General features: G+C 52.3%; 3 protein-coding genes across 13 annotated transcripts; all 3 read right to left on the bottom strand.

Moving 5' to 3' along the window:
• Nucleotides 1–284: 284 nt before the first annotated feature.
• FANCG (FA complementation group G) lies at nucleotides 285–6,646 on the bottom strand. Of its 6 annotated transcripts, XM_033431054.2 has the most exons (15): nucleotides 5,868–6,646; nucleotides 5,619–5,725; nucleotides 5,343–5,433; nucleotides 4,814–4,945; nucleotides 4,380–4,582; nucleotides 3,738–3,873; nucleotides 3,430–3,560; nucleotides 3,183–3,329; nucleotides 2,897–3,048; nucleotides 2,458–2,524; nucleotides 1,909–2,198; nucleotides 1,710–1,756; nucleotides 1,380–1,535; nucleotides 797–920; nucleotides 285–667 (listed from the first exon to the last, which is right to left on the bottom strand). In XM_033431054.2, exons 2-15 carry the CDS (start codon nucleotides 5,712–5,714, stop codon nucleotides 559–561), a joined length of 1,881 nt encoding a protein of 626 aa, XP_033286945.1. In that variant the 5' UTR covers nucleotides 5,715–5,725; nucleotides 5,868–6,646; the 3' UTR covers nucleotides 285–558. The 6 variants fall into 6 exon arrangements, 5 of the variants coding, with proteins under 5 accessions (XP_033286945.1, XP_033286947.1, XP_049567612.1 ...); XR_004483981.2 differs by having other exon boundaries at nucleotides 797–888; nucleotides 5,619–6,646; XM_033431056.2 differs by having other exon boundaries at nucleotides 1,909–1,964; nucleotides 5,619–6,646.
• A 603-nt stretch (nucleotides 6,647–7,249) lies between these two features.
• On the bottom strand, nucleotides 7,250–15,258 carry PIGO (phosphatidylinositol glycan anchor biosynthesis class O). Of its 6 annotated transcripts, none has more exons than XM_049711636.1 (11): nucleotides 15,190–15,258; nucleotides 13,903–14,414; nucleotides 13,154–13,297; nucleotides 12,845–12,968; nucleotides 12,028–12,187; nucleotides 11,636–11,815; nucleotides 9,885–11,409; nucleotides 9,117–9,320; nucleotides 8,685–8,899; nucleotides 8,004–8,074; nucleotides 7,250–7,850 (listed from the first exon to the last, which is right to left on the bottom strand). In XM_049711636.1, exons 2-11 carry the CDS (start codon nucleotides 14,411–14,413, stop codon nucleotides 7,589–7,591), a joined length of 3,396 nt encoding a protein of 1,131 aa, XP_049567593.1. In that variant the 5' UTR covers nucleotide 14,414; nucleotides 15,190–15,258; the 3' UTR covers nucleotides 7,250–7,588. The 6 variants fall into 6 exon arrangements, with proteins under 6 accessions (XP_049567593.1, XP_033286943.2, XP_049567594.1 ...); XM_033431052.2 differs by having other exon boundaries at nucleotides 13,903–14,443; nucleotides 15,190–15,245; XM_049711637.1 differs by lacking the exon at nucleotides 15,190–15,258 and having other exon boundaries at nucleotides 13,181–13,297; nucleotides 13,903–14,672.
• Nucleotides 15,259–19,176: 3,918 nt separating this feature from the next.
• STOML2 (stomatin like 2) lies at nucleotides 19,177–22,732 on the bottom strand. Its single transcript, XM_004271396.3, has 10 exons — nucleotides 22,339–22,732; nucleotides 21,962–22,099; nucleotides 21,393–21,492; nucleotides 21,217–21,275; nucleotides 21,024–21,125; nucleotides 20,744–20,878; nucleotides 20,440–20,584; nucleotides 20,240–20,319; nucleotides 19,872–20,000; nucleotides 19,177–19,457 (listed from the first exon to the last, which is right to left on the bottom strand). Exons 1-10 carry the CDS (start codon nucleotides 22,519–22,521, stop codon nucleotides 19,320–19,322), a joined length of 1,209 nt encoding a protein of 402 aa, XP_004271444.1. The 5' UTR covers nucleotides 22,522–22,732; the 3' UTR covers nucleotides 19,177–19,319.
• Nucleotides 22,733–23,299: the final 567 nt, after the last annotated feature.

Here is a 23,299-nt window from a genome sequence, read left to right on the forward strand (position 1 = left end):
TGCTCTAAGAATCAGATACTTGCCCTTCTCCTGAGGACACCACCTTCCAGACCTAACTCCACTCATTCTGTCACCTCACAAAGGATCCTGGGCTTTGGGGTTTTACTTTTAGGCAACAAGAAGGACTAAAAGCACTGCCACCTGAGTAAGGATTCCTGTAGCCCTTTCTCCTGAGGCTCATAAGGTAGATGATATTGGGAGAAGGTATCATAGACAACCAGCACTCAACTGAATCAGACAGCTTTGTCTTCCCACTCAAGTGTATGTAGTAGGCAGACAAGAGATAGGCATGAAATTTTACTCAACACATGAAAAGGCAAACAGGAAAAAAGGTGCTATGAGCAGAGTCAGTGCCTTGTTGGTGGAATGGGGGCTTCTTCTGGAACCAGAACAGCAATAACCAGACCAAATTTTGGAGAACTACCACCAGCCTCTCCAATTCCAGACTTATATTGGAATGGTCAGCTCCAGCCATGTTCCCCAAGGACGGTATAGCAGAAAGCCCTCCCCACAGATGGCCCACTGAGGCCCCAGCTCAGGTTCTTTGAAACATGGCAGCTACAGGTCACAAGTCTCCAGCAGAGACGTCCGAAATTCCTCAAGAAGGGTTTCATGGTCAGGGGGATGGATCCAGCCCAAACAGGTTTCTAGGTACAGGGGGAGAGACCTGAAAACAAAAAGGGTGATGTCTAAGGGAGGACAGGCAGAAGACTGCACAGCCATTCCCTCCCTTTCATTCACCACCACTCCCAACAGGCCCAAGGACTCCAGGACGCCAGCTGCCTCTTAACCTCACCATGCAGCATTCTCCTGTGGCAACTCAGTTTGGGCCTCCAGCCTCCGCCAGAGAGCAGTGGCCTCATCCCTCCGATCCAGCCTCCTCAGAGTCTGAAGCAGGTGAAAGGAAGCGTCTTGATTACCTGTAGCCCCACCCCAGAGTAGAGAGCCTTAGAACTTGACACAGACTTAAGCACCATTTTATAAAAGGGAAAACTAAGGCCTAGAACAGGGAAGTGTCTTGCCTACATGGTACCAGGGGTACATCACTGCCAACCATGCCTAGCCCTGGGCACTGCCTGCCCAGGACAAAGGGCCCAGCTGACCCTGCTCCTGCCCAACACATTCTCAGCACAGTTATGGTCTCTGTGTCTGAAGACACTGGGAAGCCTAGAGAACTCCTGAGAGGCCTTCATACACACTTGTATATGTCTTGCATATGTCTACACACCTGGATATATCCCTATATATATACAGGCACAACCCCGTTCACCCCTCCTATCAAGGAACATCACTCTTACACTAATCCCCAAGTACCTCCCCCACGGCCCTCTCTGTCCTTATTCACCTGTGCATAGCTAATGTCTTGCACATGTACATACCTGGGCACACCTGCACACTGAGAAGGAAGTCCTGTAGGGCTTTGGTATCCTGGCCACTGGCCACCCATTCCAGTCCACGACTAATCAGGGCGGCTGCACGAAGCTGTTGTAGTGCCACATCTGATGTACACCCCTGCTCACAGCTGGAAGCAGGCCCTGGAGACCACTCCCAAAGTCAAGACATGTGTTCCCAGCCACACTGTCACCAACACCTCAAGTCCCCTCTCTATCTCTTGTTTGGAGTCCCTTTCTCTTAAATCTCCTGGTGGGCTAGGACACATGGAAAGGAAGCCACCACCACCACAGAGGAAAACTGAGAGTCTAGATCACCTTGTTCTTTATCCGTGGGTGTGGCCTGGAAGAGCAGCTCAAGGCACCTGAAGTGGGACACAGAGCAGGGGTAAAGAAGAGTCAACCTCAGAAGCTCTAGGGGTGAGTAGGTAAGAATGGAGCTCACCAACTCAGGTCCCAACTAGAAAATTATCCCTCCACATTTCCTGGAGGGTCCTGGTTGGCTTCCTGGGCTCACCGGCTAAATTCACTAATTGCCTCCTTTTGGGCCCCCAGTTGCACCCGAGCGTGGCCCTGAAGCAAATAGGTGGCAGAGACCCAGGGTGAGCAGTGTGGTAACTCTTTGGTTCCTCTTCTGGCATCTTCCCACAGCCGGGGCCTCTTGGGACGCAGGGATGACATGCGGCTAAGCAGCTCCTCACACACGGTCAAAGCATCCTGGGCTCGGCCTGCCTGAATCAGCGCTGCTGCTGCCTCCAAGAACACCTCAGGCACACAGGGCCCTCGGGGGCATGGGGGTGGGGAGAACTGGGGTGGGAGGAGAATGCAATGTCTTAAAGAGACATGAGCCACCACCCCCAACCTCTTCACCAGGCTCTGGTATCATGCAGAGACCACCCATTGCTTGCTGCCCAAATCCCCCCTTGCTCTGGGAACCTTCCCAGTCTGGTGCCCCAGATTGGACAGAAAGAACAGCAGAGGAAAAGTCAGAAAAAAGGAGTCCTGCTCTACTCCAAAGGAGACTCCAACCCTTCCACCCCATTGCAGAGAAACACGACATACCCACCTTTGGCTCCGAGCCATCCAGCAACAGGGCCAGCAGGTCCAGGTAATGTTCTGCAGCATTCTCTGCCCTGAAGAGTCATAACCCATGAGCCTCACCTTAGGCCATAGCAGGGCACTCCAAGGGCTTTTAGCTAAGGGCACTGGGGTGTGAGGAGGGCGAGGTTTGGGGACTCCAACACTGGGGCTCAATATGGATCTCTACTACTTACAGACTGGATTTGGGAGAAGACTTTAGAATTTTCAAGATACACGAGGTTAGTGTCTGGGTAAAGAATCCTCAGTTCAGGTCCAGCAGCAAGGCAGGAAGCTGAGAGTGGGGAACCATGTCCTGCCCCTGACTTGTCCATTCCCCCCAACTCGTAAGAACAGAAGCAGAGTCACAGCACAGGGGAGGCGTCAGAAGTGGGAAGAGGAGCTCAGGTGAGCAAGGTGAACCTCACCTTCCCGTCTGTAGGCATCGGCTTGCCAGCAGGTACTTGGCCTGGCTCTGTGTGCCACAGTGAAGGGGTGAGGCTGGGTCAGGTCGTGGGAGTAGTAACTCTACCTCAATGAGAAGCTGTGGGGCTTCAGGGATATGAGCGACACTCAAGGCCTAGAGAGAACAAAAAGAAGAACGTATATCTATAATCCCTGAGAACCATACTTCCTTCTACTTATACCTTGACTAGTTACCCCAACACAAGCATCTCAGCAGTCCCCGTATCTTCGCCCGACACAGTTCCTTACCTCAACCAGCAGCTCCAGACACTCAATCTCTGCTGCCGTGTTCTCCAGTTGCCGATACAGCCTGGAGGCCTCCAGAAGCGGGGGACCCCAGGTTGATTCCCCTTTCAGGGCTGCAACCAAGTACAGCAGAGCTCTCTGTGGACTGCCCTAGAGTGGTGAGAGGACACAAGCCTCAGCTACCCTCACAAAGCAGAAAGCTGCTCCTAACACCCCTGGGTTCCCCAACCCACCCTAAGACTGTCTTTACCATCTTACGAAGACAGGTCCCCAGGGCTGTGTACACCTGGACCAACACAGGCCGTGGGCACAGACCTGAGGCCGCTTCATGCAGGCTGCTCAGTGCCCTGGGCAGGTTCCCTGTGATCAGCTCCTGGAGGCCTGTGGGCAACCAGGGTGTGAGCTTAGAGAGGCCAATAGGGCAGGGGGCATGATGGGGAAGAAGAGCACAGAGAAGCTCTACTGAGCTGAAGGGTAGAGGATAGAGAAGACATGAGCCCAGAGGACCCCTTAAGACAGGGAGTGGGGAGGAAGGGACAAGTCAGATTGCTAGCTGGCCTTGGCGATAAGCAAATGCTGTCAGAAGGACACCCCTCAAGTTCTGGGCATCCTGCAGGGTCAACGGAGCATCTGACTCCTCAGCTGGGGGCCTCCAAGTTTTCAGGAGCAGCAGCAGATCCTCAGAGGCTCTGCTCTGGGGAAAGAAGGATGATCAGAGGTTCCAAGCCTGTAACTACCCCTTCACCTATCTCAGTCCACCCTGGCTGGACTTTGAACTTAAGGATCCTCCTGATTCTTGCTCCCTCAATTCTAAGAGATCGATAGCTGTGGGGCAAGGATAAAGGGAGGAAGAAAAACCTGGGGCAGAGATGATCTATTTTAATGAGTCTCCTCACTCAGGATAAGCCCACAAGGACACAGGGCAACGACCATGTTTGGGTTACTGATGAAAAGACTGAGACTGGGAGGTGACTTCAGCAAGGTCATGAGAGCTCTAATTCTACCCAAGATAATCAAGCTCCCAAGAGAATCCCTCCAATGAGGAACAAACCAGAGCAAGGTCACCTAAGAGTCCCTGAGAGAACCTGGGTCTTCTGAACACCAACCCAGCAGCCTTTCCAACACATAATGATGATACTGCAGCTAGGAAGGGTGTGAGGAGGAAAGAGACCCTTAGATCCAGATCACTACCTGAATTACCTGGCTAACATTCAGGGTCTGCAGCAGCAAGGTCAGGTCCCCAAGACGGTCAGTGCTCAGCCAAAGGGCAGCCTGCAGGCCAGCAAGGTGGTGAAGGGCAGGGAGCAGCTCCGGCAGAAGGGAGGAAACATGGAGGACGGAGTCCCACAGCCCCCTGAGCCCATGTTCCAGCCTGGCCTTCAGCTGCTCCTGGGTCTCCAGCACTGTAGAGTATACATACACATACAGCTGAGGTGGGACCTCATCTCTGGCTTTTCTTCTCTGCAGGAGCCCAAAGGTCACAAAGGTGCTCCTGGTCCAAGGAGCACATGGAGGATCAGGGAAGGGCATCTCCGTGGAGGTGACAGATTATGTTGCTCCTCCTATCCCCCTTGCAAGAACTTAAGCCCAGCCTGAGGCTGGCAGGGGCATGGAAGGCAATCTCTGGCCCTCACCTCTCTCTAGGCCCTGCTGGATATCCTGTACCAGGTCCTCAGTGAAACCCTGGGCCAGGCTTGCCCTCAGGGTAATGAAATTGCAGATGACAGTCAGTTCCAAGCGGAGAACAGAAACAGCCGCAGGGAGCCCTGGAGCAACAAATGCTGGTCTCACAGACCACTCTCAGGTGAAAGAGATCACCCCACCCCAACCAAAATGGCCTCAATAAAGAATCCACCCTTTGGAGACTTCCCTGGTGGCGCAGTGGTTAAGAATCTGCCTGCCAATATAGGGGACACGGGCTCGAGCCCTGGTCCGGGAGGATCCCACATGCCGCGGAGCAACTAGGCCTGTATGCCACAGCTGCTGAGCCTGCGCTCTAGAGCCTGCGAGCCACAACTACTGAGCCTGCGTGCCACAACCACTGAAGCCCACGCACCTAGAGCCCGTGCTCCACAACAAGAGAAGCCACCGCAATGAGGGGCCCGCGCACCACAACGAAGAGTGGCCCCCACTCGCTGCAACTGGAGAGGGGGCGCTACTTACCCTGCAGACTATGGAGGAGTCCCCGGAGCCCTTCCAGTGCATCTTGAGCCAACTGCTGTCGCCTCGGAGACGGACCTGAGTCCTGAGCAACCTAACAAATGTGGGGTGGGGTACAGTCCTTCCCTCTCCCCTTGCAGCTGTGGCAAGGGATGTCATTCACCAGCCATTTCTGGCTCTTTAGGGGAGGTCACGCTCCTAAAGGGTGCGTGAATCCACTGCATACCCCTTTCCTGGTATTTTGAGGTTGCAAAGCGAGGGTCCCAGCAACCGCGTTACCTTGGCCTGTTGAACTAGTTGGTCATTCTTTTCCCTCCACAGGTCCAGGCAGCTGGCGTGTGAGGCTGAAGAGCCCGGAGGGGTCCTGTGAGCCATGGCGGCCGAGACTGGGCCCAGACACGTGAAGAGTGCCGCTGAAGGGTAAGCCTGGCCCCTCCGACGCCCCACTGAGAGCGGAGAGGCCCATGCACTTCCGCACCCCGCCAAGGTTCTTTTGCTCCCCTCGGGGTTCCAGCCGGGGCGGCCTACCCTTTCCGGGAGAAACGGACACCCCGCTGGCTGCCTGGCCGGGCTTCTACCTCCGCCTCTTCCACCCGCGCCTCAGATTGGCCCGGCCGGCAAAATGCTCGGCTGCGGTTGGTCGTCGTCAAGGGTTACTCCCCGCGGGAAACTGGAAGAAGAAACGAGTCGGGGCCAGACCAGAGGGGAAGGCAGAGGCGGGCCAGAGGCCGGGGGCGTGTCTGAGTGGGTAGGTCACACGGCTCGCAGTTCCGTTGCTCAGCCCTCGCGGAGGCCAAAGCCTTAAGTCAACCTCAAAAACCCGGAACCCGCGGCTCAGCTCTTCCCTTGCCGCCACACATCCAGGTCGGCCGGGGATCTCCCCGGCCGCGGAGGGCTGGCCCGCGCGATGCACGCTGGGAGTTGTAGTACCGCCGGGAGCCGCCTCAAAAGGTCCAGCCCCAGAAGTGTCTTCAAAAAGAACTGACCTGAGACCGAGGCCCTCGGTAATCGGCCCATCCTATCTCTGCTCACCATGGAGCACCAACACGCTCACCACAGTCTGCTCAACCACATGCAGTCCGACTAGCTGGCAGCGCAGCCCTGTGCCTGTGCAGCCTGCCCTGCTCAAATATACCTGCCCAGTCCTTTCAACATATGGAGTAGAATTGGAGATCCGTATGCAAAGAAGAAACAAGCTGCGACACTTGCCATCTATAAAGTCAACTCAAAATGGATAAATTGGACTTCATTAAAATTAAAAACTCTTGTGCTACAAAGACACCGTCAAGAAAATTCGAAGATGTAAGTTAAACTGTTATGCTGGACACCTTAAACTTATCCAGTGATGTATGTCAATTATATCTCAATAAACTGGGAAAAAAAGAAAATTCAAAGATGTCAATTATACCTCAATTAAAAAAAAGAAATAAAAGAAAACTCAAAGAAAAGTCACAAAGTGGGAGAAATTATTTGCAAATCATATACATCATCTCTTCCTGTCCTGGGCACCCTCAAACCTCAAACCCCAGTCCTGACCCTTCTCAGAACCTCTTCCCCACTTCTTTGATGGATGTTTCCATAAGGATTTCATGCCAGCACTTCAACATGACACAGGGGTAGTGAGGTGGATGGAGGGCACAGGAGATGTGTGAGGAGCATTAGATTCATAAAATTTTGGCTTCAAGTCAGGAATAATCAATGGGACAAGGTGTGTTAGATGGATGAGTAGGTCTGATAAAAGGCAGCATAGGTTGGGAAACCAGGGAAGCCTCCACAGACGTGAAGGGCAAAGGGTGTTCTGAAGTGAAAGGACACAGTTGAGGAGGAGGAGATACAGCACTATTGGGGCTTTAGACAGTGAAAGTCTGTGTGCTCCATGATGCCTGGGCCTGTCTTTTCAGCCATCTCTGTTATCAGCCAAAGCAAAAGAATTTAATAAAATATGTTCCATGGCAAAGGAAAATGGCAGGTGGAATAACAGTAGTGATTTGGGAGGAGTTGGGAGAAGTGAATTCAGACAACTCCAACCACCTCCCAGAGTTCTCAGATGTGGCCAGGTCTCCGTAAGACGGCTGATCCCATCTGTGCCTGGATGAGGGGAGACTGACCCTCCACATATCCCCTACAGGACAGTGGGGGCTCCCCTACACCTCAGACACACATATTTACATCATTATTTCGTTCCACTTCGGAGGCAGCCCCTCAGTCTCTCAGATGTATCCAAAGCAGGAGTTACGGATTAGGCTCCACTATGATTTTGAATTATAAAATAATGAAGTCCCAGATGCCAGTAGATCCTGGCTGCATGGTGGTAAGAGGTGTGACTGAGCCTCTCTTGCAGATGATCCAGCACCCGTATAGACCAGGCTTGATTGTTCTCCAGCCTTCTGCTGGGCCAGAACTAACTGCCTGAACCAGGAGCTCACAGCACCATCCACTCGCATCACCAAAGCTATGCCCAGGCAAAGTCCCACGCTGCTCACAATGAAGCCCACGGCCTCAAAAATGAACCTGCAAAGAAAGGTGGAGAATCTCAAAGGACACAGACAGGAGGTCTAGAGCCTTTTCCCTGCTGAGGCAAAACCTTGTCCACTCTGAATGTTCATTGTTTGCTCCAAGCTTCACCCTCCCCCACACCAATACTTCTCAAGCAAATCCACTCACTTGGGGGCAAACACCTTCCAGACCATGAGATGCCTGCGGAGGATGGAGGCTGCCAAGGCACAGGCCAAAATCTAAGGGAAGAGAGGAGAGGTCAAGTTATTAAGGAAGGGGAGGAGGAAGCAGGTCGTATAGAGAATTGCTGCAGGTCCCTGTGAAGAATGGAAGGGGAAGGAAAGTAGTGTGTGTCAGTGGAAAAAAACCCTGGGTTAGGAGTTAGGAGACCTAATTCTTTTCCTGGCCCAGCCACGACTTGCAGTGTGACCTTGGGCAAGCACTATTCATCTGTGCTGCTGACACTCAGGCTCTGCCTCCCAGGGTGGAGGGAATGTCAGAGTCACACCTTCTGCCTCTGAAGGAAAGGAAGATCAATGATCACAGATTGGGAAAGAATCCTGGCCATCACCTCAGATTTTCCAGTCTGTCCACTAATGGAGTAATCCCCAGATGAAACCATCAGGTCCAGATCTAGCTTGTAGAGAGGAAACAATCCAAGACTAGGATGAAGGAGACCCAGGTTCAAGTCTTAATACTGCCATTTGAGGCCACTGGCCTTTGGGCAATCACTTCACTTATCTATACCTCAGTCAAGGCTCTCTCCTAGGGTTTTGGCGAAGTGTGAAAGAATGTGATGTACAGCATGAGAAAAGATCACTAACTCCATGATCTCTCCCCTGCACCCACCTGAATACCAAGGACAAAGAGGTACTTGAGGCCCAGCTGCAGCAGCGCTGCATTGAAGTGGTGAGGCGCGTCCCGGAGCCGCATCTCCATCAGTGGCTCCTCCTCCTCCTCAGGCCTGACTCTGGCCTCAGCTTCATTCCCTGGGGGCTGCCGCCTCTTCCGGGGCCCTTGACTCTCACAGAGAAAGGGCCAGAGCAGGAGCAATGGGCAACCTACTGCCTCAGAGGAAGGCAGGGCTAGAATCAATGGAGGACCCAGGGACCAGGCCACCGTGGCCCCCAACTACCCTAGTTGGCTCAGCCTCCAATTAGCAAAGGCCAAGGGGTGCCAAAGATCTAACAAAATCACATTTCCCCACTCAAATCCTGGGGTTTCCTTTCCTTCCACAAAGCCAGAGTAAACAATGGAAGCAAGGGAGGAATGAGGAGTTACCTGCAAAGAGGATATGGGAGGCAAAGGTGTTGGTTCCCACCAGCAAAGCAGACAGCCAGGTAAAGTCATGGCCCTCTGGGACTCCCACGAAGGCAGCATGCCAATGGATAGCTGGAAAGACGGGCTGGTGACCCGTGGAATAGAAGGTCTGTGTTGCCATGAAGGCCCAAGCAGAAACTGCCTGCCAAGGCACAGTAAAAGGACCTGGAGGAAGAGATATGCCTCTTTACAGTCACATCCCACTCCCTAACCCACAGCCCACTGCCCCAAGATCATATACACCTACGACCTCAGTGCTGTCTCTTACACACGAGCATGCCCATCACCCCAAGCTTCTAACAGTCAACACTCTGTTATTCCCTCCGTGGCACAAAGCCCCACTGCTCTAATCTGTGGTCAGCCTCTTTCTCTCATATACACACAGCTCACTATGAGTGGTGAATATGCTCAATTCACCACTCTCATCACTGGAGAATCAGGAAATGCGCTCACGAGGATGTAACATTTCCATTAAGAATTGAGTCTTGGAGTACTGTTTGTCTCCCTCCTCCATGAACCCTGCTGGCCCTGAAAGCCAATGGGAGGGATCAATTAGCTTGGCTACAGCAGATAAGAGACAGGACATCAGGAAGACCCTCTCAACTGTTGGGGCGTGAGACCCTGTATCAAGGTGAAGAACCTGAGGAGCAACACCTCCCTGAAAATAAGAGGGGCTGAATTCACATCACTACTGTCCTTGGATGAATCAGGGCTGAGATATGTATTTACCAGGGGTGGTGATGGGTATCCCAGCAGCAAGCAGATGCAGGAGAAGGAAGCTCTGCAGAAACAGAAGCAGGAACACAAGGCTAATGCGCTCTGCATGCAATAGCAGAAGTGGAAAGGCCAAGAGGGTGAGGGCCGTGACCATAGCAGCCGAGTAGACACTCCCCAACTGATAGGCAGCCACCGTCAGGGGGCCCTGAGATTTGGTCCTCTCTAGCCGGCCCCGGAACTCCTCCTGCATGTGTCGGTAGATTTGAGGAACCACATAATCCAGGTCAGCCTGAGAAGTGGGGGGGCCTGAGAAGGGAGTGAGGACAGTCCTGGTCCGTGGAGCACCCGCTGCAGCTTTCACCAGCACCGTCACAGGCCTCCAGAGCAGCAGCATGAGCCCTGAAGCAGCCAACCCGGCCACAGCCCTAGGTAACATAACTGATGCCCCAGCGACCAGGGCCCGGAGACGTGGGGGTGCTTCATCCGCCCCTGATGCCAAGGCCCAGTAGGCGGCAGTGCCTAGTCCCATCAGCGGCAGCCCCCAGCGCACAAAGAGCACAGGGGGCTCAGGACTCTTGAGATTACCATAGCGGCGAAGCCACAGGCGCACGGCAGCTAACAGGGCCGCCAGCGCCCCCACACAAGCTCCATACCACACATTCTTGGCTCGACCACCCACCATGGATGCCAGGGGACTCAGCCAGGGAGAGGAGCTGCAAGCAGGCGTCTCTTCAGGGCAGCGATGAAAAAGCCCAGCTAGCCTTATACATAAAAGCAACCCAACTCCAAGCCCCAGGGCATGCGTGCCATTGTGACGTGGGGGGCCTGCTGGGGTCAGAAAGCCAAGGCGAGGTATTGTGAGTAGCTTAGGTGGCAGCAGCTTGCCCTCCCAGTGAAGCTGGGCAACCAGGAGCAAGATAAGTGAGATCAAAAGGAAGGGGGCGGCCCTGGCCTCGGCTATAACAAAGCTATCAGAGAAGAAACCAGCAAAGCGAATGAGCAGGAGTAACAGGACAGGCCCAGGCATGGGAAGCAGGGCTGCCAGGGGCCTCTTAGCTCCCCAGCTAGCCCAGGCTTTCCACAGAAAAGGCAGAAGTGAGCCCACTGCAGCCATGGCCCCTAGAACCACTGAATCCAGCTTCAGCCCAGTAGTTGCCAGGAGTCCAGCACACACTAAGGCTCCAGTCAAACCCCAGGCCATGGGTATTAGGAGAGGGCGGAAATAGAAGCCTGGGGATGCTGCCCACTGGGATACCAGTAGGCAAAGAAAGCAGGTAGCAGCCAAGAGAGCAGCACCCCCTGCCATGCGGACCAGAGAAAAACGAGCCCAAGACTCAATGCACATGGCCCGAACTCCCCGCAGGAACTGCTGCAGCTCAGTAATCACAGTCTGTAGTGCTGCCTCAGCCCCCTGGGGGCTCTGCAGAAGCCGCTGGTAGTCAGCAGAAGCTTTGGAGAAGAGGTTCTGCAGTCGATGAAGCTCCTTAACTTGGAGGTCCTGAGCAGCAGTTGAGTAGGTGTGAAGAAATCGGGACACCTGGCAGAAAAGATCAGAGACGTGAACTGGGACACAGACAAGGACAAGTATTACCATGTGGGGTACCTAGAAATCAGGGACCCAAACTCCGTCCAGGACAGGGAGAGAGGGCGTACTTGGCTATGGAATGTGATATTAAGACTGAACAAAGGACAACAGAGTGGGTCATTATGCTTCTCCCATGCTCAACCTAACTCTGTCACCTGAAGCCCAGCCCATTACCTACCTGCTGGGCATTGAGATGGAGAGCTGAGGCTTGGGCCAGAGTAGAAGAGTGAGGCTGGGAGTCTTCGACCTCCGAGAAGACCTCAGCTATCACCTCCCCGATGTTCCCAAATGGGATGGGCAGGCCCAACAGCAGGGCCAGCGTAGGCACAAGGCTGATTTGAGGAATTACCTCTGGCTCCTAGAGAACAAGGACAGGGGTCAACGGGTTCCACAAAAAGCTGAGGTCAGTTGTTTAGGATGGAAGACATAGGGGCCTAGGTAGGAAATAAGAATGGGGGATGCCCAGGGTTATGAATTTGGGGGCTTAAAATGGAGGGATCCACGAGGATGCTACGATTATGAGGCGGACTGAATAGCGGGAAACCACACAAAGCACAGCTCAGGCCTCACCTCTGGTGGGGCGCTGGGGAAGAGGGCTGTGGGACTATACAGAAAAAGTGCAGCTGAGGTCTCCAGCTCACTGTCCCCTCCATGGTTCCCACTCGTGGTCATCCCATGGTCCCCAGTCACTACCAGCAGCGTGTCATTCTCCAGACGCTCCACGAGTCCCCTGGGGGCCAAGAAATGTGTCAGAAGGTAGGGATAATGATTGTTCTCAGGGACTTCCCTGGTGACGCAGTGGTTAAGAATCCACCTGCCCATGCAGCGGACACGGGTTCGAGCCCTGGTCCGGGAAGATCCCACATGCCGCAGAGCAACTAAGCCCATGTGCCACAACTGCTGAGCCTGCGCTCTAGGGCCCGCAAGCCACACTACTGAAGCCCACGTGCCTAGAACCTGTGCTCTGCAACAAGAGAAGCCACCGCAAGAATCCCGCGCACCGCAATGAAGAGTAGCCCCTGCTCGCCGCAATTAGAGAAAGCCCGTGCGCAGCAACGAAGACCCAACGCAGCCAAAAATAAATAAATTAATTAATTAATTAAAAAAAGATTTTTCTCAGGGGCCCATTCACCCCCAGCCAATTAACTTCCACTAGTAGGGCCTAGACCTCTGGCAAAAAAACACTTCCTCGGTCATAACCCTACTGCCCAAAATCACATGCTAAGTTACTCAAAACGGATGAGGCCCCTAGCTTCAGAAAAAGGCCTAGAGAAGACAGAATTTAGCCAAGTAAGAGTTCCAAATAAAGATTTTTTTTCTCTTGGGACCATATATTATGAGATTCTCAGACACAAACCCACTCCCCCAGCCAATATCCCACACTCACTGGATCACCTGGTCCATTTGGCTAAGTTTCTTGGCCATTTCAGGATGATGAGGGCCATGCTTGTGGCCACAGTGATCCACACCCAGGAAGTGAGTAATCAGCACATCCCATTCACCACTGTCCACTGTGAAGGAGAGAACCTGAGCACAGGGGACTAAGGCCCACTCCTCAACCCCAGCCAGGCTCTGATGCTCCTATGTCCAGGGGCACAAGCCCAGGCCACTGCATCCATGGGAGGTTCAGAATTTGTGGACTGATGTAGCCCTCCCCAGCTCCCAGTCTTAGGCCTGCCTCTGGCCCCGTGCTCACTGATTGGGTAGAGGTGTTCCAGGATACCATTGTCCACTGTGTGTAGGTCTCTAACATCGAAGGACGGGAAAAAGAAAGCTTGGGAGAAAGCTCCAGGAAAAAGATCGTTCCAGGTTTCATCTCCCATGAAGACCACACGCCTTCCTGCAGGGACATGAGTGGGTCACAGCCTGAGCAGGAGTCAGGAGACGGGGAAGAGGAAAGGCCTTTTAAAGATCTATCAGAAATCCCAACCATGCACTATAAGGCACAGCAGTTCCATCCAAACAACTCTTTATCCTTCAAGGCCTAAAATTTTCTGCCAGAAAGCTTTCCCTGGTAACCATACTCCACCCAGACCTTTTACTACTTATTCCTATAAAAAGCTCTGCTAGTTCTCAGCCCCTGGCTACCTCTGCTGCTCTATTTTTCCTGGGTACATATTGCTTTTTCTCAGTCAGTGAGTGGACGGGGCCTGGACCCTCTGCTCTCTTCTCCACGCTTTTGAAAATACCAGACCCACATCTTCTTTTCGTCTCTCCCCTGCCCCTTTACTGAGAGCTCGCCCAAAGTAAAACCAATACCCCATGCAGATTACAAACGCCAGAAGGACAGAGCCCGGACCTGAGCTCCCTGCATACAGAGTCAGGGTCTCTTTCTCCTTCCTGTCCTCCTAGTCAAGCACGCAGCTGGGCACCCAAAGTTCTGGCTCTCTGACGTCTAAAGAAATTTGCCAAGGTACTCCTGGCCACCAAAGAGGCCTGACTAACCTGTACTCGTAAGCTGCTTAACGAGATTGTCTTCCGCTATGGCGTAGCTGGCAAAATTACTGCCAGCGTCAATAAAGGTAGGCAGTGAGCCGGTGGTGAGGGCCTTGAGGCGCTGCATGGTGGTGGTCGGGGGGTCAACCTTGGACTGGTAGAGCCTGGCATGGTGGGGCTGAATTTCCAGGATCCTCTGCAAGAAGCCCAGTTTGCCCAGGAAGGGCAGGGAGATGGGAGGCTCCCCAGAAACATGTGAGAGCTGGGGCTGAGCAAAGTCAAATCGCAGAGCGTCTATGAGCACCAACACAAGTCGGGAGAATCGGGAAGCCATCCAGCAGGCCCCGGGCTCCCCTCGGCTCCCCCATGGGAGGGACCCAGGGCCTGGGGGCTCTTGGCAGCTGCTATGGTTGGTGAGCTCCAAACGGGTGAGCAGGAAGCCACTGGTGAAGAGAGCAATGCCGGCGTAGAAGAGGAAGCCCACCCAGGCCAGGAAGAGCAGCACTGAGATCTTCCGCATCCTGGTGGTGGCGGGGGAGGGAATTCATAACTGTGAGGCAAAGAACCAGCAGATAGTCTAGTCTCTCAATACAAAGCCCAGCTAGAATCACTTCCTCTTGGAAGCCTTCCTGAAGATAAACAGTCCCATAGCCAACCCAATGCAATGTTCCTCTCCACCAGTTATACCAGAGTTTCTGAAGGCGAGGTGCGCAGGCTATGGGTATCAACCTGAAGCAGCTGTTTTAAAATGGTGATTTCCAGGCGCCACCCCAAATGCCCTGAATCAGGATCTTCGGGGGTGGAGCGTAGGAATTTGTACGCCAGGAGATCCTAATGATGGAAAACACAGCCCACGAGGGAAACTTATTCCAAGTGGTAGACTGCTTTCTGACAGCCCGTTTCTCCTCTCTCCTCGCCAATTTCAACACCCCTGGAGTGGCCAGGGCTCGCAGCCGCAGGGGAATCCCGGCCAGGCTGATGGCGCCGCCTGGTGGGGACCCAGGGGACGAAGGGAAGGAGTCCTACTCCGCTTCCGGACAGCCAGGATCGCCAAGAGACCAGAAGCGCGACCTCCCCGGCGCAGCAGGGCAGAGGTGCGAGGTCTTGAGGCAGTTGGGCCTCGCTGGGACCCAGACGTCCGGATGGCTCTGCCTCCTCAGGTGGCTACCCGGCCTCCGGCTGGGCACCCTGACCTGGGTACGGGGCCCGCTAGACTGCGAGTTCTTAGTGGGGTGGAAGGGCCCCTAACTTCAGGCAAAATCGAGCGCAAGGGGATTGAGGGAGACCCTGGCTCACCTTGAATGGCGCCCGGAAGTGCAGCGTCGGCGCCTGCGGCCTGGCACCACAGAGGTGCGTGCGCCAGCTAGAGGGACCCTCGGGAGTCTCTATCGCCATCTGCTGGCGCCTCCGAGGAAGTTCGGCAAGGAACGCAAGGCTGGCCAGAGACGGGAGTTTGATGGGAGAGTATAGTAATTTAGAATTGGGGGCAAGGCCCTAAACTAGAAGAGTTCAGGGAGCCACTGTCCATTCTTGGTTAAGACTAAGATCTAAGCCTCTGGAACCAAACTTAGCTTGAATCCTAGCCCTGCCACTCACTGTCATTATTGGGCATTACCTCATCTGTAAAATAGGGATAATATTTATTTCCCCCTTTTTGCCAAGCTGACTCCAACTGATAGATTTTATTATTCATCCTTTCCAAGGATGAATCTTACAACTCAGTAATAAGACAATCCAATTCAAAAATGGGCAAAGAGGCACAACATTGTAAATCAACTATATTTCAATTAAAAAAAATTTTTTTAATGGGCAAAGGATCTGAATAGACATTTCTCCAAAGAAGGCTTTTTTAAAGTTTTGGCTGCGTTGGTCTTTGTTGCTGTGTGCGGGCTTTCTCTAGTTGCGGCGAGCGGGGGCCACTCTTCGTTGCGGTGTGGAGGCTTCTCTTTGCAGTGGCTTCTCTTGTTGCGGAGCACGGGCTCTAGTCATGCAGGCTTCAATAGTTGCAGCATGCGGGCTCAGTAGTTGTGGCACAAGGGCTTAGTTGCTCTGCAGCATGTGGGATCTTCCTGGACCAGAGCTCGAACCCGTGTCCCTTGCATTGGTAGGCGGATTCTTAACCACTGTGCCACCAGGGAAATCCCGAAGAAAATATATGAACTATTAACACATGAGAAGATGCTCAACATTATTAGCCATCAGGGAAATGCTAGAGATACCACTTTAAACACAGGAGGATGGCTATAATAAAAAAGATAAATAACAAGCATTGATGTGGGTGTGAAGAAATGTGAACCCTCATAAACTGCTGTTGGAATTGAAAAATGGTGCAGCAGCTTTTGAAAAGAAGTCTGGCAATTCTTCCAAAGGTTAAACGTAGAGCTACCATATGACCAGCAACTCCACTTGTAGGTATATACCCAAGAGAAAAACCTGTGGCCACGCAAAAACTTGCACATGAAGGTTCATAGTAGCATTATCATAATAGCCAAAAGGTGGAAACAACCCAAATGGCCTTCACTGATAAATGGATAAACAAAATATGGTATATCTGTACAACAGAATATTGTTTGGCCAATAAAAAAAGGGATGACGTACTACAAGTGGTTACATGCAACTACATGAATGAAACCTAAAAACATGCTCACTAGGGGACTTCTGTAGTGGTTCAGTGGCTGAGATTCCACGCTCCTGATGCGTGGGGCCCAGGTTCGATCCCTGGTCAGAGAACTAGATCCCACATGCCGCAACTAAAGATCCTGCATGGTGCAATGAAGATCCCGTACGCGGCAACAAAGAGCTCGGGTGCCACAACTGAGACCTGGTACAGCCAAATAAATAAATATTTTAAAAAAAACATGCTAAGGGAAAGAAGCCAATCACAAAATAGCACGTATTATTCCATTTACATGAATATGTAAATCTAAAGATACAGAAAGTAAATTAGTGGTTGTCTAGGGTTGAGGGGAGAGAGGAGTGACTACTAATGGGTACAGGGGTTTTGTGGCGGGGTGGGGTTGGGGAGCAGTGATGAAAATGTTCTAAATTGTGATGGTTGCCCAATTCTGTGAATATACTAGAAATTATTGAATTTACACTTTAAGCAGGTGAATCACATTGTATGTGAATTATATCTCAGAAAAGCTACCATTTAAAACAAAAAAACATCTCCAATGGTTTCCTCATCTCAGAGTAAAGCCTAAATTCTTGTAGTGGTTCTACATGGCCCTACAAATCTACACACTGACTCCCCACTTCCTTCTTTGATTCATCTAGCTGCCACTTGTTTCCTTAACTCAGTTCTATCCACTGTAGTTGCTTTGCTCTTCACATTACAAGGAAGCCACCCTCTGCCTCAGGACCTTTGCATTTCCAACTCCTGTCAGCTTTACTCCCAGATGCCCAAATGGGCCGTCCCCTCCTCATCTCCATATCTAAGCTTAAATGTACTATCAGTGAGGCTTCCTGTAACCCTCTACTTAATGTTACAGCCCGTCCTCTCAAGTTCCCCATCTCCCTTCCTTTTTTTTTTTTTTTTTGCAGTACGCGGGCCTCTCACTGTTGTGGCCTCTCCCGTTGCGGAGCACAGGCTCCGGATGCGCAGGCTCAGCGGCCATGGCTCACGGGCCTAGCCGCTCAGCGGCATGTGGGATCTTCCCGGACCGGGGCACGAACCCGTGTCCCCTACATCGGCAGGCGGACTCTCAACCACTGCGCCACCAGGGAAGCCCTCCCTTCCTTTCTTTACTTCCCTCTCTAGTACAACTCATCAGCATCTGAAATACTATACATCTTATTAATGATTTGTCCCTTCCAAATAGAATGTAAGCTCATTGAGAGTAGGGAATTTTGTTTTCTTTATTACTATATCCTCGGTGCTTGGCATATAGTTGGGATTCAATAAAATCATTAAATGGATAAATGAATAAATTCTAATTCAGAAATATGTCGAAATATCCCTCCACCTTCATCCCCAAAGCCCCTTACCTATGTTCAGGCCTCACCACCCTCTCCAGGACCACTGAAGTAGCCTTCTTACTGTCCTTCCAGCCTCCCATCTCTCCTTCAAATCCCCTGACCACATCGCAGCAGGACAGCTCCATCTGAAACTCTGATGTGATTACCTTAATCTTCTTAAAATTCTTCATGGGAAGGGAAAAAACCCTTCATGCTCCCTGCTCCCCAGATAAAGGCCAAACTCTTTCAAGACCCTATCTCCCTGAGATTTGGCCCCTGCCACATTGTCACACCCCCTAACACCCCACCCATCAGCCACAAAGAACAACTGTGAATACTCCAACTTCTCTGGAACTGTGGGCCTTTGCATATTCCAGTCCCCAACTGTAGCCTGATGAAAGCATTGATTTTTCCAGCCTGAGCCCAATGTCCGAGTTAGTAACCTTGCTGCCCACAAAGTGACATGATCCTCCCCCAAGGATCACTCAGCCAGAACTTTCCTCCACCTCAGCACTTATCACTTTGTAGCTCTGTTTCCTGTGAAAACAGGGACCATATGATTTGGGTTCTTCTGTAGCACTGAGCTTGGCACATGGTAGACATCATTGAATGTTTTGGGTTTTTTTAAATTTTTTTTTTTACACAGCAGGTTCTTATTAGTTATCCATTTTTTACATATTAGTATATACATGTCAATCCCAATCTTCCAGTTCATCACACCACCACCTGCCCCCTGCCACTTTCCCCCCTTGGTGTCCATATGTTTGTTCTCTACGTCTGTCTCTATTTCTGCCCTGCAAACTGGTTCATCTGTACCATTTTTCTAAGTTCCACATATATGCGTTAATATACTGTATTTGTTTTTCTCTTTCTGACTTACTTCACTCTGTATGACAGTCTCTAGGCCCATCCACGTCTCTACAAATGACCCAATTTCATTCCTTCTTATGGCTGAGCACTGAATGTTTTTGAATGAACGAATGAGTGTCCTCAGTCCCTGAGGACCCTTTGAGCACTACTCTACCAGGACGGCCCTCTTTCCCATTAAAAAAAACACCAACGCCTGCTCAAATTCACAGCCCTACACTTAGCAAGAGGGGGGACTACACTCCCCAGCTGGCAGTTCAGTAGACATGTGGTTTAATCCTTCCACTGTATCCCACAGCTTCTCCTGAAGACATGCAGGATGATTTCACTTTACATGACATTTAATCTTGCTCATGGAGGAATCAGTTCCCAAGACCTGACAGGACTGGAGGTGGCAGTGGTCATCCAAGGAGAACACCGGTAACTCTCCCAACTTCATTCCCCAATCAAAGAGGACAGTTTTGGTTTGCCACTGGTGAGTTTATTACATGATTAAAGTTCAAATAAAAAAATAATAACCAAAATCTTGGCAGGGAGGCTAGAGCCAGAATCTGGGAGCACTGCTTCCCTGTCCCCAGCCTCCCTGACCAAGCCCAGCTCCATTAACTCAGCTTGACTCGATCAAGTTCCTCATCAAGACTTGCATCTGTGCTCTGGACATCTCTGCTGCTCCTGCTGGAGACTGAGTCCTGGGCTCCTGGCACCGGGGCTTTGGTGAGGGCCCCATACACACCCATGGCCTGAGGAGAGGGACAGAGAGAGAGCCATGATGACACATGGCAGAAGGTATAGCCCAACCCACCAATGGCTCAAAGGAAGAAGGTAGAGCCGGGGCCAGTAAGCTTGTTTTTCCTTTCTCTCTCTCAAGCCTCAGTCTTAAAAGCTTTGGAGTCGGTTCTAGGAATGTTACAAACTACCAGAGCAGGGTCACCCTCAAAATACTAATACAGGCATCTGCAAAAAAAAAAAAAAGAAAGATGTCTCAAGAGGTTCCCTATTGCTAGGGATGACTGGGGGTGTCTCGTTCAGGGGATGAAGAGAGGTGTAGGTCTCAGGGCACTCTAGAGGACTCGATGGGGAAAGTGATGGTGGTGGTGGTAGCGTCTCAGTCTCTGGCATTGGTGCTCTATGCTGGGTCTTCAGGGCGCTCTAACCTGAGCCACCATACTGGTGACGTCGCCAGGGTTGGAGGGCAGCAGGATAGTGTTGGAGTCCTTGGCCAGTTTAGAGAATGCGCTGACGTACTGCTCAGCCACAGTCAGGGAGGCTGCTGCATCTCCATTCTGTGGCCACAGCGAAGATAAAAATCAGAGATCACAGACTTGCATGGGGGGTGGGGGGGGAGGAAAGGAAGTGGAGAGAAATCAGGTTCCTAGAAAGAGGATATGCAGATCACAATACAAGAGATCATGTAATGTGGCTCAGTGGAACCAAAAAGGCAGGAATTTCTCCCAAGGTTAGATAAGAGAACCTCTTCTACTGCCAATTCCTGATCCCCAATCCCACCTAGGGGGTCTCTCACATGTTGTGTCAGAGCTGCAGCCAGGATGCGAATAGCTTCAGCTTTAGCCTTGGCCTTGGCCAGAACTGCACTGGCCTCTCCTGGAAGAAAAGAGACAGAGCTTAACCTATGAGGTCAGGGTACCCCAAAAGCTCCTGTCCCAGTAGCAAGCCTCAAAGACCCATACCCTGTTCATCACTCAGCCTCTACCCTCTGCTGACCTGCTGCCTGATTTATTTGTTCAGCCTTTTCTGCCTCAGAGGCCAGGATCTGTGCCTGCTTCTTCCCCTCTGCCACGTTGATGGCCGACTCTCGAGTCCCCTCAGACTCTAGAACTGTGGCCCGTTTCCGCCGCTCTGCCTCCACCTAGAAGCCCCCAGCAAGCCCCATCAACAAGAAACCAGAGTAAAAGTAAACTCTTACACAGACCTGCAATTGTACCCATCACAACAGGGAAGGGAGTCCAGGTCCCTATGCAACTGGAGCATCCTGAAGTACTCCACCTCATCCCTCTCTGGCCCCCACCTGCATCTGCATGGACTCTTTCACCCGGGGTGGCACATGGATATCCTTGATCTCATAACGGAGGCAGCGGATGCCCCAGCAGTCAGCAGCCTGGTTGATAGCATCCACGATGTTAGCATTCAGGGACTCCCGCTCCTGGAGGAAGAGAGGTGTAAGCTCCATGGTCTCAACCCAACCTGCAGAGTGCTAAACCGAGAAGGTCCCGGAACTGATCCCCAGAAAGGACTGAGAGTGCCAGGTATGTGTCTTCAAACCCTAACTCTGGCTCAGATCCCCTTACCCGGAAGACTTTGTCCAGAGAGAGTTTGCCGAGCTCTGATCTCATGGTTGTCTGAGCTAGCTGGGTGACAGCATACTCAGGGTCCTCCACACCATAGCTTGCCTGAAAGGGGCATGGATAGTGTCAGTAGCTTGCATGCAGGATTTTAGTGAGGAGAGCAACTCAGGAGCTGAATAAAGCAGAGGACAGCTACCTTGTAAGGGTCCATGATGCGCAGATAAAGGACTCCATCGATTTGCAGAGTTACATTGTCTGTAGGTGCAGGAACAGGAGAGAAAGGAGGTCAGGCCTCCAGGTCCCAATCAGCTCTTTCTCCTGCAACCACAGCCTAATGGCCTCAGAGCACCCATGTCACCCCGCATCCCTCACCAAGAGTCACGGCAGACTGCTCAGGCACGTTGATGACAATTTCCTTGAGACTCTGCACATATCGGATCCGGTCTAACACAGGGATGAGGATATTCAAGCCCTGGGAAGAGGAGTTACAGGTTTTCAGAAGGATGGGGGGCTGTAGGGTTGAGATCGAAGCTAGGCCTGGAGTGGGTAGGGAATCAACATAGATTCTGCCGAGAAAAACAGAAGGCTTGGGGTGTCACCGGTATGTAAGAATGTAAGGATAGGAATGTAAGGCTGGATCTCTGAATGGAAGGGACAGTCAAGGAGATAGGAGCCAGCAGAGTAGCCTTTTCCATGCAGACAGGTGGAGCTGAGAGGATTAATAGAAGAGATTCCTAATGTGGGGCCTGTGGGATGCTAGCGCAATGGGAAAAGGTGGTAAGATGGGTATGACCGTCAGCAGTCTGGGCCCTGCCAGGTCTGGCCTAGGGTGTCAGAAGCCAAAGGTGAAGGCAGGCCCCAACGAGGTCTCACCCCATTCCCCCATGTCGTGAGGGAACTGGGATTCAGGCTGGCCCGGGGTGGGCAGAAGAGGTTCTCACAGGCTCCAAGATGCGGTGGAATCGGCCCATTCGCTCCACCACCCAAGCCTCCTGCTGCGGCACAAACAGCACCACGGTGTTTCGGGGCAATCCAGAGGAGGCGCGGCGCGCAGCGCGGCCAGAAGCCTGCACGGAGCCCTAAAGGGAAGACGAGGATCAGCAGAGACCCAGTCGGCCGGGCACCCCGCCCCTCTCGGTGCCTGTCCCGGAGGCATGTCCCTAAACCGCGACCCTAAAGGGTTCTCGGAAAGGAATTCGGGCGAGTACCATAACCTCCGATTCCAGTTCTCTCCCCACACTTAGAATCTGGCCCCTTCCCAGTTGAAAACCCAAGTGATCTCTGGCCCGACCCTTAGAAAAGGATGCCTTGCACTCACCCTCAGCAAAAGGGCCCCAGACGCCCGCACCGATCGCGCCAGCATTTCCCACTGCCACAGCGGCCTCCGGAACCAACGAGACGCGGAGCAGAGCGGTCGCTCTAGATGCCCGGACCTGAGCCTTTCCTCCCGTGTTTCCACTCCCCCGGATGTACTTCCGGCCTTCCCTTCCCTCTTCCACATTCAGCCAATCAGCGTTACTCGGCGGAAGCGTGCATCAAGTTGCCCGCTGGGAGACGCAGACTTTCTAGAGAGGGCTCAAGGCTGGAGCTTTTTCTTGTTCTCGCTGTTCAAGCCCAAGATCTCGAACACGGTGACCAAATGGAGGCTACTTTTCGCGTGCAGGTGTCCCAGAAAAGCTTCTCACAGAATTCTTTATCCCCACTGGAGACTCAGTTTACCCTTCTGAGCGTATAATCGCCATCTTTCACCATAGCGACGAGCGATTGGAGCTGACTCATTGCCGTGGTTGCCATAGTGACATTCTCTGGTAGTCCTGCTGTGCTGTACCCAGCCCTCCCACTGGGGACCGACCCCATTCCCGTTACCATGGTGACTGGGCCTAACATTGCCCGGTGATTGGACTGAGGTTTCCCCCTCCCGTATTTTCCCAAGGCATCATAGCTTTTTCTTCCTCTACCCCGTCAGGGTCTATCAGGCCAGGTTCCCTCGCATACAGAGTCCGGCACACAGCCCCAACATTCAGCCTTCTCTGGAGCATGTCACCCTGCACACATCTTCGATGCTCTGTCACATGCATTAGGAGACTTGCACAGTCACCCTCATTTTACATATCAGAGCACTGAAGCTCAGCGGAACTAAAATCATCAACAGAACCAGTGTAAGAATCCAGATCCGCCTTCAGAGTTCAGCTTTTACAGCAGAACCTTCCCCACCACACCACCCCATTATGTGAAAGGGGCAAGACCAGACCCTAAGAATCATGGGGCCTCCCCTAAGA

This window comes from Orcinus orca, chromosome 6 (assembly GCF_937001465.1).
Source record: "Orcinus orca chromosome 6, mOrcOrc1.1, whole genome shotgun sequence".
NCBI lineage: Eukaryota > Metazoa > Chordata > Mammalia > Artiodactyla > Delphinidae > Orcinus > Orcinus orca.